Here is a 19,475-nt window from a genome sequence, read left to right as displayed (position 1 = left end):
TTTCCCAGCTAAAGCTATATCTTTTGTTTCATATACCCAGGCAACTCTTAAAATTTTTAAATTGCTGTATCTCTGTTGCAACTGATACAACAGGCTTGATACAGGTATATATTTCTAAAATGAATATAAATATATGTGTTTCTGATAGTTTCTAAATGTAAAACACCACACAAAGCTTTGTTTCTTCCATTGAAGGCTGGGATAACAAACATCAGAGGCTCCTCTGTGACCCTATGGTGCTAAGACAAGATGCCTGGCCCACTGCTATAAATCCCTAGGAATCTGCTCATGCTTCGGCACCCCGTATCTCGATATTCCTGGTCTCCCTTGCTTACCAGGTAATATAGGTGGCTAGCTGTGCAACTGAGAAATGATATACTGTCTGAAACCTCAAATCTTCTATAATCCCCAATCTACCCTACTTTCAGGCAAAGGAAAGGCCTCTTCTCCAAAGTCTACAAAGTTCTCCCTAGTATTGTAATCTGTATTGGCAGATGCCCAAATTCTACATGGTTAACAGTGAATGAACTGAAATTTTACCCCTTATATTTTATCACTGATGGAAGATAATTTAAAACGATTGTTATTTGTAATAACTGAAGTTTAAAACTTTCAACATAAATTTCTAAAAACTTTAATTAGAAAATAAGGGTTCATACTAAAGAAATATGACAACTAAATGCAATGCGTGATCCTGGATTAGATCCTGGACCAGGAATAAAAAAGTACCTAAAAAGGATCATTAACACAAAGTGAATACAGACTCTCGTTAGGTAAGAGTTTTATATTAATTAAATTTTCTGGTTTTGATTACTGTACTGTGCTTATATAAGATAATGTCTGCCAAAGGGAGGGAGTGCCTTAGGACAAATAGCTAATGCATGCGGGGCTTAAAACCTAGATGATGGGTTGATGGGTGCAGCAAACTACCATGGCACTTGTATACCTATGTAACAAACCTGCACGTTTTGCACATGTATCCCAGAACTTAAAGTATAATAAATTAATTTTTAAAATAAAATTTAAAGTAAAAAAAAAAAGATAATGTCTTTGTTCTTTGGAAATGTATCATGATGTATTTAAGGATAAAGGGACATCTTATCTATAACTCAAATGGCTCAAAAAAATATGTGTACATATGAGAGAGAGAATGATAAACAAATGGACCCAATTAGAAACTATTGGTGAATCTGGGAAAAGTATATACAGGAATTCTTTGTACTACTGCTATAAATTTTCTGTAAGTTTGAAATGTTCTAAATAAATAGTTACTAAAAAAAGAAAAAGAAAATAAAGCCTCCTATCTCTAGATCAAAGCAAATCTGTCCACTGGGCCTGGATATTAATAAAAGCTGAAGGGATTGGTCAAAAGCATTTAGAAAATGATCAATATGGAAAAAAGAGAAAATAGAATTTCACATTCTAATAATGCAATGTGAGCAATGGACATGACAGTCAAAGCCTCTGGTGGCTTTTAGTTTTTGAAACTTGCTACATTTATCAATGCTGCTGTTCCATAACTTTATGATCTTGGCCCAATGGGCTTGACAGAAACAGAACAGTGAATGAAAAGAGCAAGAGCTTACACCTGGACACAAAGGATAGGTCATTTCTTTTGCAATCACTTATGGGAGGACTGAAATTAAGAGACTTGACTTTCTTCTTACCGAAAAGAAGTGTTCTTTTCCTTCTGTTTTGGTAAAATTATTTGTGGGGTGGTTTGTCCAGCAGCAAAAGCAAAGGTACTGAAAATGGACTGAGGATAACGAAATTTCATCAGCTGTTTCTTAAAGATCTCTACTACTTCTGGACTGACTTCTTCATCAAATGCTACCTTAATCAACTAGAAGCAAAAGAGATTAAACATAAGAAGCATTAAGGATTTCTAGGCAACTTTCCCCCAAATAGCAGAATGTAATAATACAAAATGGCAAGACTTTGGAGGCTGAAGGGACTTTGGATAACATACAATTTTTAAATTAAAAAAAAAAATAATAAAAGCCTTAAAAAGATTTACTTGCCATACATGGCTAGTTAGTAAGAAAAATCATGTATCTTCAAGTCGGTTTCTTTCTTTTTTTTTTTTTTTAAAAGACGGGGTTTCACCATGTTGGTCAGGCTGGTCTTGAACTCCCGACCTCAGGTGATCCATCCACCTTGGCCTCCAAAGTGCTTGGATTATAGGCGTGAGCCACCGCGCCCGGCACAAGTCGGTTTCTTTTTTAGGGGCCGGGTGCGGTGGCTCACACCTGTAATCCCAGCACTTTGGGAGGCCGAGGCGGGTGGATCACGAGGTCAAGAGATCGAGACCATCCTGGTCAACACGGTGAAACCCCGTCTGTACTAAAAATACAAAAAATTGGCTGGGCATAGTGGCGCGTGCCTGTAATCCCAGCTACTCAGGAGGCTGAGACAGGAGAATTGCCTAAACCCAGGAGGCGGAGGTTGCGGTGAGCCGAGATCACGCCATTGCACTCCAGCCCGGGTAACAAGAGCGAAACTCCGTCTCAAAAAAAAAAAAAAAAAAAAAAGACTATTTCATCTACAATGGGATAGGGAACTGTACTAGCAAACATGCTCTTCTCATTTTTCAACTGGTTGGTTCCAGATAGGGAATTTGGCCTAATAAAGTCTCTTCCTACCCAGATACAACAAATGTAGGAAGAAAAAAAAATCCATTTGACTAGAATCGTAATCAGTACAGCTAGGGAATATCTGAGTGTGGAGTTCTTTGGTAGTTGGAATAGTGAGGAAATCCCTAGGCAGCCAATGGTTTCAGGTGATGGGAGGTCTGGGGTCTAAAGGTCAGCAGCCTTACATTTCACACAAATAGCACAGGAGCCAGTAGGGGAGATCCTTGACTAGAAGGAATGAGGCAGGAAGTGTCATTCTTAAAAATCTGACAAGTCATGAAGAATAGGAAAAGCAAAATATTACAAACTGAGAGTTTAAAAAAATGAAAAACTAAGAAAAGGACACTTCTTCCAGGGTCTGGTTTGCGTCAGTAACTCTACAGGTTCTGACATAGTCACAAACCTCTGGAAACCCTTGCTTCATCAGGGGTATGCAACTAGTACCAACAGAACTTTAGCCTTAGCTGGTCGGGCACAGTGGCTCACGCCTGTAATCCCAGCACTCTGGGAGGCCGAGGCGGGTGGATCACGAGGTCAAGAGATCGAGACCATCCTGGGCAACATGGTGAAACCCTGTCTCTACTAAAAATACAAAAAAAATTAGCTGGGCATGGTGGCGCATGCCTGTAATCCCAGCTATTCAGGAGGTTGAGGCAGGAGAATTGCCTGAACTCAGGAGGTGGAGGTTGCGGTGAGCCGAGATCGCGCCATTGCACTCCAGCCTGGGTAACAAGAGCGAAACTCCGTCTCAAAAAAAAAAGAAAAGAAAAAAGAAAAAAAATACAAAAATTAGCTGGGCGTGGTGGTGCGTGCCCGTAGTCCCAACTATTCAGGAAGCTGAGGCAAGAGAATTGCATGTACCCCACAAGGCGGAGGTTGCAGTGAGCCAGGATCAAGCCACTGCACTCCAGCCCAGCAACAGAGTGAGAATCCGTCTCAAAACAAAAAAACAAAAAAAACAAAAACAAAAAGAAGTTTAGCTCTAGCTATACTTTATACTTTCCACAGAACAGCCATAAGGAGTTTCCTTCTGAAATAGATGCTAAGACAAATGCTTTTTATCTGAAGGCTTCATCAAACAGGTATTGAGGCATAACTTGGCAGAGAATGAGAACCAATTGTATGTGTCTACATTTCTAAGATCACTCATTATTGAGTATCTGTTGGTACTCTGAGTTGGCAAAGGGGCTCCAGGGATTAAATCCAAGACTATAAACAAGTTTACTTAGTTAATGATTGCCCTCTCAGACCCTCTGATCGTCCCCATCCTCATCCTCTTAACTTCTGAGCACAGGATCACAGAAAATGGCCACAGTATCATTCGATTTTTGAAAATGTTTGAATAGTAAAAGAATGGCTTCCTTTTTTAATACCTGAAAAGATGCTGATGTGATCTGCAGTCCTTCTTGCATGTTCTGCTGCAGCTGGTTCTGCATGGTAATCTTCTTCTCCTTGGTGATGGAGGCAATGGGAAAGCTCCGCACAACTGTCTGCTCACCCACTGGAAACAGGACACAGTTTCAGCAACAACACTTTATAGCTCACTTCTAGAGTGTCTACTGCTCACTTAATCAGTCTCTGCTGGAGAAATGTATTTGAAGAGGACACTGCACAGGGATGCAGTGAAGGAAAGTGCCCTTCACTCCAGGAAAGAATTGTGTCTCAGGAGTGGCAAGTGACTTACATTTCACACAATTAGCATAGGAGGCAATAGAAGGGATCCTTGACTAGAAGGAATGAGGCAAGAACTGGAATTCTTGGAAATTTGAGAAGTTAGAGACAAGTGACTTGCTACTCTTGAGACATAATCCTTTCCTGGAGTGAAGGAACTGTCACAGCCTGCCTTCATTCTTTCTATCTCCCCAACCTACTGTGTGGCACACAAGATTTAAGTGCCACACTGGTTTAAGGGAATTTTATAGGAAGAGAGGTCTTATACAAAAGAAAAAAAAAAAAAAAAAGAAGTACTCCTCAAGTACTGAAAACACATCCAAGATATTTAACGTAAGGATAAAGCAACAGAAAACAAGTTTTTAAAGTTTGTTTCCATATATGGTAAGAGGTGTTATACTATGTATACAAGCCTGGACTTAGGTCCAAGATTTTTAGGAGTTTAACTATTAAAGTAAACATGGGAAAATATAAATAATTATTTATCAAGCACCTGAGGTTATGAAGATGAGAGTCTAGAAAAAATGCAGCACACTCAAAACCTCCCTTGAAGAGCTTCCAGTTTCCCGTGGGAGGAAAGTCACATGCAGAATATAATGATATGTGGTTAGCTCCTAGGTTTGAGGGAACAGACTACAGGGATTTGAATACTGCAGAGAAGGATTTCTCCATGCTAGATGGATAGAAAATTATTTCTGAAAGAAGTGAGGGGGAAGGTAGGCTTTAAAAGAAGTGTAGAATCTAGATTTGCAGAAGGGAAAGGAAGAGTATTTTAGGCAGTGGTAGAGGAACATAACAGGAGTGGCAAAGAACAAGGCCTCTCAGTTGGTAAGCCAGGGTGGGGAGAGGGTGGGGAGATGTGAACTAGGTTCATCTTATTTAACGGTCCATACATTTCTTCATTTATTATAATCAGAATCCTAATTCCCTGGATCTATTCATCTGTAATCTAGAATAATTCTATTTTTTTACATCAAGCTCATATCCAGAGACCAACCAAAGTCAGGATGTACATAGGATTTAAGTTTTAGGATGCATTGAACACCTACGTTTCTATAACATATAAAATTATAAGATTTCTATGTGTCATTAAAGGAGAAATTTTAAATTTGAAAAGGAAATAAGCAAATAAAAAGATTTTCTTTGATAAAAATAATTTTCCTAATAAGTGAAATTAATCCAAAATTTGAAAGGCAAAAGCAAGATACGATATTTCTTTTCTTTTTTTTTTTTTTTGAGATGGAGTCTCACTCTGTCTCCCAGACTGGAGTGCACTGGTGTGATGTCAGCTCATTGCAACCTCTGCCTCCTGGATTCAAGTGACTCTCCTGCCTGAGCCTCCCAAGTAGCTGGGATTACAAGCGCGTGCCACCACGCCCAGCTAATTTTCTGTATTTTTAGTAGAGATGGGGTTTCAGTGCATTAGCCAGGATAGTCTTGATCTCCTGGCCTCGTGATCTGCTGGCTTTGGCCTCCCAAAATGCTGGGATTATAGGCGTGAGCCACCGTGCCCGGCAGATATTTCTGTTTTTTTTTTTTTTTGAGATGGAGTTTTGCTCTTGTTGCCCTGGCTGGAGTGCAATGGCACTATCTTGGCTCACTGCAACCTCTGCCTCCCAGGTTCAAGAGATTCTCCTGCCTCAGCCTCCCAAGTAGCTGGGATTACAAGTTCGCGCCACCACGCCCGGCTAATTTTGTATTTTTGGTAGAGATGGGGTTTCTCCATGTTGGTCAAGCTTGTCTTGACCTCTTGTCCTCAGTTGATCTGCCTGCCTCAGCCTCCCAGAGTGGTGGGATTACAGGCGTGAGCCACTGCGCCCAGCACAATATATTTCACACTAAGCATTACTTTGTTTTCTTTAAAATATAAATTACAGCAATTTAAATGACCACATAAGTATCACATGTTTATGTGTCCAAAATGTATGTTTATGGCTATTAATCTCACAAAAGTCCTACTATAAAAATTATAAGTACTGTATAGCTTCTTTTAAAAGTACATTTGCTTTTTAAAAAAATTTTTTAATTTTTATTTTTTTGAGACAGAGTCTCACTCTGTTGCCCAGGCTGGAGTGCAATGGTGCGATCTTGGCTCATTGCAACCTCCGCCTCCCAGGTTCAAGCGATTCTCCTGCCTCAGCCTCCCGAGTAGCTGGGACTACAGGTGTCTGCCACCACACCCAGCTAATTTTTGTATTTTTAGTAGAGACAGGGTTTCACTATGTTGGCCAGGATGGTCTCTATCTCTTGATCTCATGATCCGCCTGCCTCAGCCTCCCAAAGTGTTGGAATTACAGGTATGAGCCACTGCGCCTGGCCTACATTTGCTTTCAAATACAATTTATGTACAGTAATATGAAGGAGCTGGCTAAGACATTTTTTTCTCCTTTCACTTTTTCAAAATAAGCAGAACTATTCTTACAAATTCATCTTTTATTATTTAATTTTACAAACTTTTTGCATATTATATGGTACGCGTCCTTTATGACTGATATACTAAGTCATCTTGATTCTATTCAACCTATAAATAATGCAACTGTTAAGATTTAGAAGTGAATACATTTTACACATATGAATTCTGTTGTCCAACATATGCATAGCACAGATACTCATCAAATGCTTCTAAATAAATAATTTCAGAGAAGAAAGGAATTTTAGTGATCATTTAGTCCAGTGGATCTCAATCACAATCACTTGTGGGGCTAAAGAAATACACAGATGGCTGGGTCTCCCTATTTCTACTGCTTCAGATTCTAATTCAATTGTTTGAGGGTTGGGCCCAGAAACTGGATTTTTTTTAAAGATTCCCAGATAATTCAAATATGCAGCCAACGTTAAGAGCCACTGAATTATCACCAATGAAAGCCCAATCTCCCCATTTTATAAAAGAGGAAAATAAAGTCCAGAAAGGTTACGTGACTTACTTAAGTCACTGAGCTTTGACTTGGAGTTCTGTTGTTTTGCCCAAAGTCTTAATTGTGTGCTTTTCCCATCAACAAGGGCATTTTACATACAGACAACAGTGAATTTAAGAAGATAATGCAGATTACTTCTGGTAGGGCATGCTATTCTTTTCTAATATAGAAGGTTATATTGAATAGTAGAAAATAGAAGTACAGGAGTTTAGCAAGTCAAGAGAAGTTGTCTGCTAAAAGGGAACTGGGGTTAATTGGAATGGAATAAGAGGGAAGTGGGATTAGTTGGTGCTGGACAACTTTGTGATGCTTAGCATATCCTTCCGCAAAAAGGTTCACGTGTCTGCAAGACCTTAGTTTTACAGTTAACTCTAGGACCAGAAAGCCAGGACAAACCAGCAGGGGATATATTCAGCAGTTAGATAGAGTGCATATCCCTAGGTTACAATACTTTGTCTCATGAAATTATAATTATTTCAGCAAATGAACCCTTGATTTATTGTTTAGAATATAATGCTTTGTTCTTCAAGTAAGAATCTATGACCCAAATTATCATTAGCTTTGACCGACTAAAGTATTCCCCCAAAATACCTGTGTGGCAAAAAGCTTACTTTGGATTTAAAATGATCTGCAAATCACTGTGCACAGATGGAATCGAAACCTCATGTACCACACAGATATCCATGTTCTGATGGCATACCTAACTGATCATGGGGAGTTCCTCTGAAGAGAATTCTGTATGTGGTGAGGAACAAGGCTCCTTCTGCTGGCAGGAGCTGAGGGCCTCCAAGAAGACCTCCAGTAGCTTCTTCTCTTCCATCAGGATCCAGCAAGACTCGAAGACCCTCACAGATAATTTCTTCTCCTGGCAGCAGAGCAGGTCTAAGAATCTTGGGCTTACAATAGAAAAAGGTTGACTGATTGATTGACTGATTGATTTTTGGAGATAGGGTCTTGCTCTATTGCCCAGTCTAGAATACAATAGTGCAATCATAGCTCACTGCAGCCTCAAACTTCTAGGCTCAAAAGATCCTCTAACCTCAGTCTCCTGAGCAGCTGGGACTACAGGCATGCACCAATATGCCTGGCTGATTTTTAAATTTTTTTGTACAGATGGGGTCCTGCTACACTGCCCAGCCTGGTCTCAAACTCCTGGCCTCAAGCAATCCTCCTGCCCCGGACTCTCAATGTGTTAGGATTACAGGCATGAGCCACCATACCTGACTAGAGAAAGTATTTTAAAGACAACTTTTGTGGAGTTTCTAATACTTAGATCACAGTTATCTTTTCAGATATAGACCTAAAAAACTTAAGCCAGACTTCCCAGATAGTCACATGAGAAAGCTGATTTGGTAAGAGGAAGAAATGAAGTTTATACATCCAAATGTGGAAGGATTCTTTGCAGAACTGTGTAGAAGTAAAATCATCAGGAAATAGCTTAAATATCTGAAATATCCATTCAATGAAACCTTTTGTAACCTTTAAAAAATGACATACATCTATATGTGTTAGCATAGAAAAGTATTTGGAATACATTGGTAAGTGAAACAAGCAAGTTAGAAACCAGTATATACACATTTTTGGAAAAAGAAAAGGAATTTTAAGACTATGAACCAAACTGTTAAAGGCTATGGTATCATGGTAAAGGGTGGAGGTTGGAGTAGTATAGGGAGGACTGCAAGGGACTTTCACTTTGTACAACGTGTATTTCTTTTATGCTCAAACTTATACAAAGAACATTATTACTTTTGAAAGTATCTGGACATTATTACTTTTGTTTTTGAAAAAACAAAAAATATGGATGAGCTTTTAACAAGACCTGTCCTTCTTGGCCACATAATGAACATTTACACAACTTAGGAAATCCTGACTCAGTAACCACATAATACATTCCTCTGAAGAGTTTAGGGCTGGGCGGGGGGTGGGAAAAAAAAAAACCTCTCCTGAAAGTTTAATATGTTTATTTTTTACTAAGCAATAAAAACTATAAATCAGCACTATCCTTTTTGCTGGCTCTAGGGAGTTTAGAGCTAAATGTAAAGCCAAAGTATAATGATCACTGTGTCCAAGGTTTCTCACAGAATTATATTTCCTACCTATCTAGCTTCTTCTCACTCCTTTTAACGATTTAACTAATTTATTTATTTATTTATGAGACTGGGTCTTGCTCTGTCACCCAGGCTGGAATGCAATGACATGATCTTGGCTCACTGCAGCCTCAACCTCTGATCCTCTCACCTCAGCCTCGTGAGTATCTGGGACTATAGGCACACAACACCACGGCTGGCTAACTTTTAAATTATTTTTTATAGAGATGGGGTTTCACCATGTTGCCCAGGCTGGTCTCAAACTCCTGGGCTCAAGCAGTCTGCCTGCCTCCGACTCCCAAAATGGGATTACAGGCGTGAGCCTTCGCTCTTGTCCTCAATTTGTTTTTAATAATTCTGTTATATAGGCAAGAGGGTCCTGAACCATAGTCTACTGGTGCCAGACCAACTACAAAATAATCATCTGAGAGCCTTGTTAAAATACAGATTCCCAGGCCATGTCCTGGGGTACTCCAATTCAGAGGCTGGGCTTGCGTCCAGGACTCTGAATTTTTAATAGATTTTCCAGCTGCTTGGGATGTATAGTCAGATTGAGGAATTTGGGGCTTTTATGATAATTGCCTTAAATCCTTTTTATGGGGGGTGGGGGGTGGGGGAAGTACGCACAGTATAAAATCTTAGGTTGGGCTTAGAGGTTAGAAATGGTCCTAATTTATGCCCTGCCTATAGAAGTAGATTCAACGAGAGGTTATCATTGCTCCTTTGTTGAATCCAAGAAAAGATTCTGTTCCTATTTCAGTATCCTTTTTATAAGGTTCTATATGACAAACCCCTCTGAAACTTTAATGTATCATTAAAACTGGAGCTGGTGTCTGTAAAACATTAGGTGAACATACTTTCCTGGAACACAGCAGTCTATTTTTTTTTTTTAGACGGAATCTCACTCTTGTTGCCCGGGCTGGAGTGCAATGGCGCAATCTTGGCTCACCACAACTTCCGCCTCTTAGGTGCAAGTGATTCTCTTGCCTCAGCCTCCTGAGTAGCTGAGATTATAGGCATGCACTATCACACACAGCTAATTTTGTATTTTTAGTGGAGATGGGATTTCTCCATGTTGGTCATGCTGGTCTCGAACGCCCGATCTCAGGTGATCCACCCACTTTGGCCTCCCAAAGTGCTGGGATTACAGGCATGAGCCACTGCGCCCCACCCTATTGTTTGTTTTTAAGAAGAGATGCTATACCTTGAAAGCATGGAGTTTGAAATTATTACCTTCTGTATAGGTGGAAGTCTTCTGCTTTCTCGATGTACTGCTTCTAGGGTCTCAATGTGCATAGCTACAATTCCTAGGACGAGTCAGAGTATTCAAAATGAAAGAACACAGACAAGCAGAATAAAAACAAATTCTAGGTATTTTTGAATTACAAATCAATTAAAGTTTAGTGGTTCCTCAGAAAAGTTAAACAGAATTACCATTATGATCCATCAATTCCACTTCTACATATATGCCCAAAAGAAATGAAAATAAGGACTCAAACAGAAAATTATATGTGAATATTCATGTAGTATTACTTATTATAGCCAAAAGGGAGGGAGAAACAACTCAATTGTCCATTAACAGATGAATGGATGAAATGTGAGACAGCTATACTATGGAAAATTATTCAGCCATAAAAAGGGATTTAATTCTGATACATGCCACAACATGTATGAACCTTGAAAACATTATGCTAAGTGAAATAAGCCAAACACAAAAGGACAAATATCTAAATCAACTCATATGAAATATCTAGAAAAGGCAACTTTATAGAGACAGAAAGCAGTAATTATATATATATTATATATATATAATATCTAGATATTATATGTATAAAATATCTAGATATTTAATATCTAGGACAGGCAACTTTATAGAGACAGAAAATTAGAAGTTACCAGGGGCTGGGGCATGGGGAAACAGGAGTTACTGCTTAATGGGTAGAGTGTTTGGGAAGATAAAAAAGTTTTAGAAATAGATAATAGTGATGGCTGCACAACACTGTAAATGTAATTAATGCCACTGAATTGTACACTTAGATTATTTTATGTTATATATGTAAATTTTACTACAGTTTAAAAACATTTAAAAAATAAATCAGAAAATAAGTAAACAGTGTGGCTGAACTATGTAGAAGACATGTATTGCCAGGTTTTATGCTGAAACTCAATAATTTCCAACATTCTGATTCTCTAATATCTGAAAACTGATTACCTGGTATCATGCAATGAAGGCTCTTGATGTGATCCTGAGTAACTCCACTCTCTGTACAAACTTTGTCAATAAATCGGGTAATGAACCGCACAACCGAATTGGCAATGTCATTGTTCTCTGAATCTTCAAACCCACTCTCTGTATCATAGCTCTCAGCTACACTTCCTGCAATACTAAGTCAAGGAAAGAAATCATGGTCAGTACTCAAATGCAACAAATGACTACTATATAGTAATCAATTTACATAGTGATAGAAACATGCTCAAAGAGATACATACTCAAGTAGAAGGCTCACTTAACTCCACGATTCCTTGGTAAGTGACAGTGATAAAACACAATGTTCTACTTGTCTACCTTTGGAAACTACTGTCAGACATTATCCTTTGGATCCAGATTTCCTTCTGTAAGGAATACCTTTTGTCATTTCCCAAAAGGAACTCAGGAACCACAGAAAATAAAGCAAAAGAAGACTCTCATTTATTATCGACTGTCTGGGCCTTCTAAAGCAACCTGTCCTCCCAAGTTAATTACTACATGGAGACAAAGTAATATGGTCATCGTCATCTTTGGCAACCTGGCAACTGAGGAACATGTTCCCTGGAAGGCAAAGTAAGAGAATTTTTCTCAGCAACAAGCATATTCTTCCACATGTAAGGACCAAATTGTCCTATGAACCCTTCTCTTGCCAGGACTTACCACTCCCTGAGTAAACTGCAACCCATTTGGCCACTTTGAAGCCAGCATTCTTCTGTAGGTGATAAAATCATGCAAAAGAAGGGAACAAATTTGAAATGGAACAGATGTAAAAAGTCATTCTCTCCCCTTGTTGCTTATTCAGCTCTTACTATTCAACACGTCAGATTGCTAATCAGGGAAAAGACGCATTTGTCTGTTCCTACTCACTTCTCTTTTCTGCAAAGCCAACCACTTTAGCTGAATCAGTGTTAGAGACTGTTAAAGCAAAGCTAAGCAAAGAATATGGCCACCAATATGCAGACTTTGAGATAGGATTGTCATCTATATTGATTATTATTTGTTTTTATTTATTTATTTTAGAGACAGGGTTTCACTCTGTCACCCAGGCTAGGGTGCAGTGACGCTAGCTGTAACCTCAAACTCCTGGGCTCAAGAAATCCTCTTGCAGCAGTGATTCTCCAGCCTCAGCCTCCCAAGTGGCTCAGGTGTGTGACTACAGGTGTGTGCCACCACACCTGGCTAATTTTCATTTTTTGTAGAGATGGGGTCTCACTATGTTGCCCAGGTTGGTCTTGAATTCCTGGCCTCAAGCAATCCTCCCACTTTGGCCTCTTAAAGTGCTGGGATTATAAGACAATCAGCCCCATGCCTGGACTGATGACAACTTTAAAAGAAATATAAAATACAGTTATTGCTTGTTACGATGGAGATGAACTTCACTGGCAATGGAGATAAAGCTGGGACGGCTAAGGAATATCTTACAAATCAAGCAGATAAGTCCAGTATCGATTAAGCAAAGTGTTGTGGAATTAGGAGTAGTGAAAGAATGGGAAGGCATCACTACAGGAAGATTCTTTTGGCAGTAGAAAGAGAGATAAAAAATGAAACAACTAAGAGACTGTTAAAATTAGGGCTTGAAGTGATAAGGGCCAGACTATGTTCTTCCCATTAAGTAACCAGAGGATGAACTAGAAACTCTACATGGGCAGAGGTAAGAGATCTGTGCAGTTGACTGTATGGTGTGAAATGCTGATTCCAAGTTGTCTAGCCTGGAAGACCAGAAACTCTGAGGTGTTCCTGACAAAAATGAAGTGCCTAGTATAACAAGATTAAAAGGTTGAGGCCAGAAATTTAGGCTTGCAGATGAGTTTTCCATAGAGTAAGAAGAGCTTGGCAGAGGAATTGAGAATGAAAAGAGGAACAGCCTGAAGGAGTACGAGAAGAATAATTTACGAGAGCTAGAAGAACTACCAGGATGCTGCAGTACCCATCACTGAAGTCCTAAAAAGGATAGAACTTTTAGAATTTACTGTTGATCAGTTCATTTATTCACTCATTTCAACATTTGTTCAATCAAATATTTATTGAGTATGTACTACATGCAAAGACACCAGTAATATAGCAATGGACAAAACTGACAAAGGAGACACAACAAGCAAGCACATGAAAATAAATCAGGTTGTAAAAAATGACATGAAAGAAAAATAATGCAAAGTAAGAGAGGGAGAGGTATTATTAAGATGCAGAAGCCAGGAGGGCTTCTCGAGGCAAGTTGCATTTGAGCAGAAACCTAAATAAAGTGAGGAAGTGATTCTTGGACTGTTTGGGTAAGAATATTCCAGAATGAGAATACAAGTACAAAGTACCTGAGGCAGGAATATGCTTGGAGTATCTGAGGATTAGCATGAGCAGGGAGACCAGTTTGGATGATAGAAGAGTGACAGGAAATAGGGGTGTTAGAGCAGTAGCCACAGGACAGACCCTGTTAGGCCTTGTAGGCCATGGTAATCACTGGGTTTTAGTTTCAGTGGTATGAGAAGTCACTGGAGGGTAGGGAGGAAAGCAGAGTTGAGGATATGACTATAAGACTGAGGAAAAGAAGGGCTGAGAAACAAATAGCCACTTTGGCAAGAAGGTGCTCACTAATTTTTTTGGAGTGATTTCTGTAAATTGTTTTGGCAGATAGTAACTGAAGGGCTGGATCAGTAATGGGTGAGACATTTGGAAAATTAGGTCATAAAAAAGAAGAGACTGTGGGAAGTGGTAAAGAATAGTACGATCAAGTAAATCTTTTATAGAGAAGAGCTGAGCAAGTCCAAAGGCGAGGAAAAATGGTTAACTTTTGAAATACGTACAGCAGTATTGCCCAAAATGCTTAATATTATCTGTCAAGCCAAGACTGGCTCCAAGAAGAGACAGAGGAGGGTCTGTGCGTTCACATTTTGATACCTGTTTGTGACAATGCTGTTGCTTCCACTTTCCCAGTCACCTGGCGCTGATGTTCTTAGGAGCTTGTTTTTACTTGTGTCGAGTGGAACTAGCAGGTTCACCATGAGGTTTGCAAAGTGAATGGCCTGACTGAAGACAGTGCTTTCCTCATGTTGCACTAGCTCTTGCTGAGTTGACTTGCTCAGGGTAGGCCAAAGGCGTAGTTGCTCAGCTGCCAGGTCCATCGCTGTCTTCTCCTGATATTGGTCATCTGGAAGCTTATCCCAAAAAATAAAGCAACACAATCCAAAAGAAAACCATCACTTCAGATGAGCTTAACAAACATAGATGTTTTAAATAATTATTCTGTTAAATACTTGTATCAGCAAAAAGGAAAACATAAACAAAACATAACAATCACAAAACAAAACCTAGTCTTTTTTCCCTGATCCAACAGGCCTTGAGTGGAACTATGCGACAAACCTCAGGAAGCAGCAGCAAAGCACCTTATAGCTTGTGAACAGCTGGTACGTCTATGGTCTCACTTGTATCTAACTAGCACTGGCTCAGGGATAGACTTCTTTAGAATGGCTGCTGAAGAAGCAATGACATGTGTTCGCTCTGTGAATGCTTCTGAGATGTATCAATATTAACATTACAGTTGCTTAAAAAACTATCAAAAGCACCCCAAAAGCCCAATAATTTCTGGAGTGTAATGATAATCAGCCTTTAAGGCTGCTTTAAGTTCAAATCATGAGGATGATAATTTGTAACACTTATTACTACATGCCAGGTACTCTTCAATGTACTTTATATAATATTAGACACTAAAATCTCATAATAATCATATCCATTTTACCAGTGAGGAAATAAGGCACAGTGAAGTAACATGACGTGCTTCAAACCAGAGAGCTGGTAAATGATGTTTTAAAATTTCAGAGTATTTAAAACTTCTCTTTTTTTTCTTGCCAAAAATAGAAATCTGAATACTCTTTCAAATTAAAATACTTTTTCTTGATTTTTAAATTTTTTTGAAATTTTTCATAAAAATATTTTATTTTGATAAAACATAGAAAAACATATAGAATATTCCTAGAAGACCTAGATTTATTACTGGCATATTTTACTAAGTTTTACATTTATAATTTATTTTGGAGTCGATTAACTTTAATTTGACATTCCTCCAGGGAAGTTAGTTGCATAGAGAAGTATGCCTGGTATTTTAGGCTTGTTCTTTCTATTCAATTTCCTATAATCATTTCCAGGAAATTCTTATTTATTAAACTAGATTAAAACAATCCTAGTGCTGAAGAACTGTGTTAAGATTGTTACTATGGAAAAACATAATGTCTGAAATCAACAGAAGAAAGATATCACAGGGCTTTCTAAATAAAACCTAAATACACTGGTAGGAAGTAGCCAGATTTTTTTTTTTTTTTTTTGCCCTGGGAACATCTGCTTTCCTTAAAGTCAGAATCTTAACCCCACACAATTATGTTCTTTTCTTCTCTCTTACCTTTTGCTTCAGGTGCAGGGGATGATTGTCTTCCTTGGCTGAGAGATAAAGGGAGCGAACCTGTTCTTGCACTGCATTGTAAAAGGTTGTCTCCCAAAACTGCTGATTTGTCCAAATGGGGTGGTCTTGTACACATGTGTAAGCAAACTGGCTGACTCCAGGGGCAAGTTTCTGTGAGAACACACAAAATACATCACCACAGGGCTGACAGAATTATAACAGTTCATAAGGTCACAGTGGCCACAGTTAATCATAGATGTGATCAAAGGATTTCTCTAAAGAATATCTTTTGGTAGCACAGGCTTAGCAATCAGCAACTTACTACTTTTTAACTGGCAACTGTGGGCTTGCTATTGAATCCTTGAGAGTCTCAGTCACTTAATCAAATTGGGTATTTTAGTAACAGCTAAAAATCAAAGCTGTTATTATATCAGAGAACATAGGAAAAGAAGGCACTGTAGATTTAGTGAATATTATTACAATTAGGGTATATAATAAAATCCATCACAACGTAAACATAAAACTCCACATAATTTAAAATTTCTTCTACTTGGGTTTAGGGTACTCTTTTTAAAGAGATAGCAATTGAAATATGAGTGAACCTACAGCTTGGCCTTACACACAGAATGAGGATATATCAAGAATTAGGGACTCAGGAGAACTGCACTCTTCCTACTGCTCATTCCAGCTCATTACCTCCCCACCAAAGCTGCTGCCTGGCCCACATACTCTCTAGAAGACTGCCTTGGGCTTCAAGGGCATTTTCTGGTAACCAAACTTGTGCAGGGGAAGATAAACACAATCCAAACCTTCCTTCCTAGGACTTCCTGCTGGGCCTCAGAGTAAGCGTAAACTTAAGAGAGGACTAACAACAGAGGGAAGGAAAATGAACTCTGCAGGCCTTTAGAAGGCACTTCATACATATTTAAGTTTGTTTAGTTCCAAAGTCCCTGCACTTTTTACAACACCAAATTGTCTTCCAAAAGAACTGAAAGTAAATCAAAATAAATTAAATGCCACATTAACTGCCAAATAGCACTTCTGTTTTCCCCTCACTCTACGATTTTGTTTCCCAAAGTAATATTCTGCCTTGAAACCTCTGAAAAAAGCCTATATAACATTGCATTTTAAATTTTAAAGATAATTTACTGCCAAATTTCAGCTGGTGACTTGAGTCATCTCCATAACCACTGCTCTCACCTCTAACAGTTAAGAACGTTTCAAATTTTTTAAAATTCCTTATTTTCGAAGAAAGAGTAGGTACCACTTTCAATAAACATTTTTTTGGCCCATTTTATTCTTTGGAATTGAGTTCATCTATTTTCTGTGAGTAGAACTAAAGTTTCTGATAAGTTTTCTTTTGAAGCAATTTAATAAGGTGAGTCTCTTCTCCTGAAATATTGGACACTGAAGATGATTACTAAGGTTATATATGTAACAATTACACAACAAAAATTGGTTCATTTCTTAGTGACACATACCAGATATATAAGATACCTGGTAAAAACTATATGCTCAATACATGCTAATCTCCTTTTTGGTTTAGAGACTGAATAGGTACCATGCATACCACGAAATGTAGTACTTGTGTAGTTAGAAGCCAAATCGTTGTGATTTTTGCCTTGAAGAGTCTCTGTGTACCACATGCCACGTGTAAGACCCTTTCAAGATAAGACTGTGTTACTGCTGCTGAGGTAACTGGTTATAACCTCAATTCTCCCTATTAAGTGGCTGTAAGTTGTGGCTGACTACGAAGCAAAAATCAAGAGTTCTCTGAGGGAAAGGTGCACAGGGATCATTGTTGGATTTCATGATGCCTATCTGGTTATTTAAGAAACAGTTACTGTCCACCTATGGGAAATCATGAACAAAATGTGTGTGGTTTTGAGAATGCGTAAGCAGAAGCCACACACACTGAATCACAAGCTCCTTCTATACTCTGCAGGAAGACACTTGGGACATGGATTGCGCACTTTTTCCTCCTGTAAGGACTAACAATTATTTTAGTAGCAGTGCACAAACCTATTTTGAGTTTTTTTTTTTTTTTTTTTTTTGAGACAGGGTCTGGCTTTGTCACCCAGGCTGGAGTGCAGTGGCATGATCATGGCTCACTGCAGCCTCAACCTCCCAGGCTCAAGTAATCCTCCCACCTCAGCCTTCCTAGTAGCTGGGACCACAGGTGTGTGCCACCATACCCAGCTAACTTTTGTACTTTTTTGTAGAGATGGGGTTTCATCATATTTCCCAGGCTGGCCTTAAACTCCTGGGCTCAAGTGATCTACCTGCCTCAGCCTCCCAAAGTGCTAGGATTATAGGTATGAGCCACCATGATCAGCCTGAAAGAGATTTTAAAGGCACTAAATTCAAATGAGATAAAACTATAATTCTCAACTGCCTTTACCATGAGTACAATCAGGGCAGTACCATTTCTTACAAATGCAGCATAACATAATTAATAGCAGCTCTAAAAATTTTGGAGTCTTGAAATTATATTAATATAGATAAGCTTCAAAAAACTGAGCTCTTAATAAATCCTTATCAGATTCTCACAGAGTACTTTTAGGATAATCAACACACCAAAAAATCTATTAATTATAAATCTTTTATTACAACTTAATAGAAAAAAAACTTAACAGAGATGTACAGGAATCTGAGGGTGTAACGAAACCCCACCTTTCTCCTTCAGCATTTTTCTCACTGATGGTATATATTTGCTTTCCTTGGCACATCTGAGTTGACATTACAGGTTGAGCGTCCGTTCCATTATCTGAAATACTTGGGACCAGAAGTGTTTCAGATTTTGGAATATCTGCATTGTATTTACTGGCTGAGCAAGCCAAATCCAAAAATCTGACATCTGAAATGCTCCAATGAACATTTCTTCTGAGTATCATGCCAGCCTGCTAGAAGTTTAGAATTTTGGAGCATTTTGAATTTTATTTTTTCTTTTTGGAGACAGGGTCTCACTCTGTCACCCAGGCTAATGACAATCATAGATCACTGCAGCCTAGAACTCCTGGGCTCAAGTGATCCTCTCACCTTAACCTCCTGAGTAGCTGGTACTACAGGCATGTACTGCCATGCCTGGCTAATTTTTAAAAATGTTTTTTGAGGCCAGGCGCAGTGGTGCACGCCTATAATCTCAGTACTTTGGGAGGCTGAGATGGGCAGATCATGAAGGTAAGGAGTTCGAGATCAGCCGGGCCAACATAGTGAAACCCTGTCTCTACTAAAAATACAAAAATTAGCTGGGTGTGGTGGCAGGTGCCTGTAATCCCAGCTACTTGGGAGGCTGAGGCAGGAGAGTCACTTGAACCAGGGAGGCAGAGGTTGTAGTGAGCTGAGATTGTACCACTGCACTCCAACCTGGGTGACAGAGTGAGACTCAAAAAAAAAAATGCTTTTTGAGATAGAGGTCTACTATGTTGCCCAGGCTGCTCTTGAACTCCTGATCTCAAGCTATCCTCCCACCTTGGCCTTCCAAAACGCTGGGATATTATAGAAGGAAGTCACCAAGTGTGGGCCAAATTTTTGAAT

At 39.0% G+C, this 19,475-nt stretch overlaps 1 protein-coding gene across 4 annotated transcripts in view; it reads right to left on the bottom strand.

Moving 5' to 3' along the window:
- Positions 1-19,475, bottom strand: part of SBF2 (SET binding factor 2) — a 472,399-nt gene that overhangs the window by 66,133 nt on the left and 386,791 nt on the right. For all 4 annotated transcript variants that reach the window (XR_010338354.1, XM_012456679.3, XM_012456682.3 and 1 more), the window contains exons 18-24: positions 15,939-16,109; positions 14,444-14,700; positions 11,519-11,691; positions 10,540-10,613; positions 7,920-8,115; positions 4,007-4,134; positions 1,668-1,843 (exon numbers count right to left, since the gene is read on the bottom strand). Coding sequence is in view for 3 of the 4 variants with exons in the window: in XM_012456679.3 (XP_012312102.1) it covers positions 1,668-1,843; positions 4,007-4,134; positions 7,920-8,115; positions 10,540-10,613; positions 11,519-11,691; positions 14,444-14,700; positions 15,939-16,109 (1,175 nt within the window). In the remaining variant the exon portion in view is untranslated. The remainder of the gene's footprint in view (positions 1-1,667; positions 1,844-4,006; positions 4,135-7,919; positions 8,116-10,539; positions 10,614-11,518; positions 11,692-14,443; positions 14,701-15,938; positions 16,110-19,475) is intronic.

The sequence above is a fragment of the Aotus nancymaae genome, unplaced genomic scaffold (genome assembly GCF_030222135.1).
Source record: "Aotus nancymaae isolate 86718 unplaced genomic scaffold, 86718_ANA_hifiasm-v0.15.2.pri h1tg000059l, whole genome shotgun sequence".
In the NCBI taxonomy this organism is placed as follows: domain Eukaryota; kingdom Metazoa; phylum Chordata; class Mammalia; order Primates; family Aotidae; genus Aotus; species Aotus nancymaae.
This window is presented reverse-complemented; position numbering and strand designations above follow the sequence as displayed.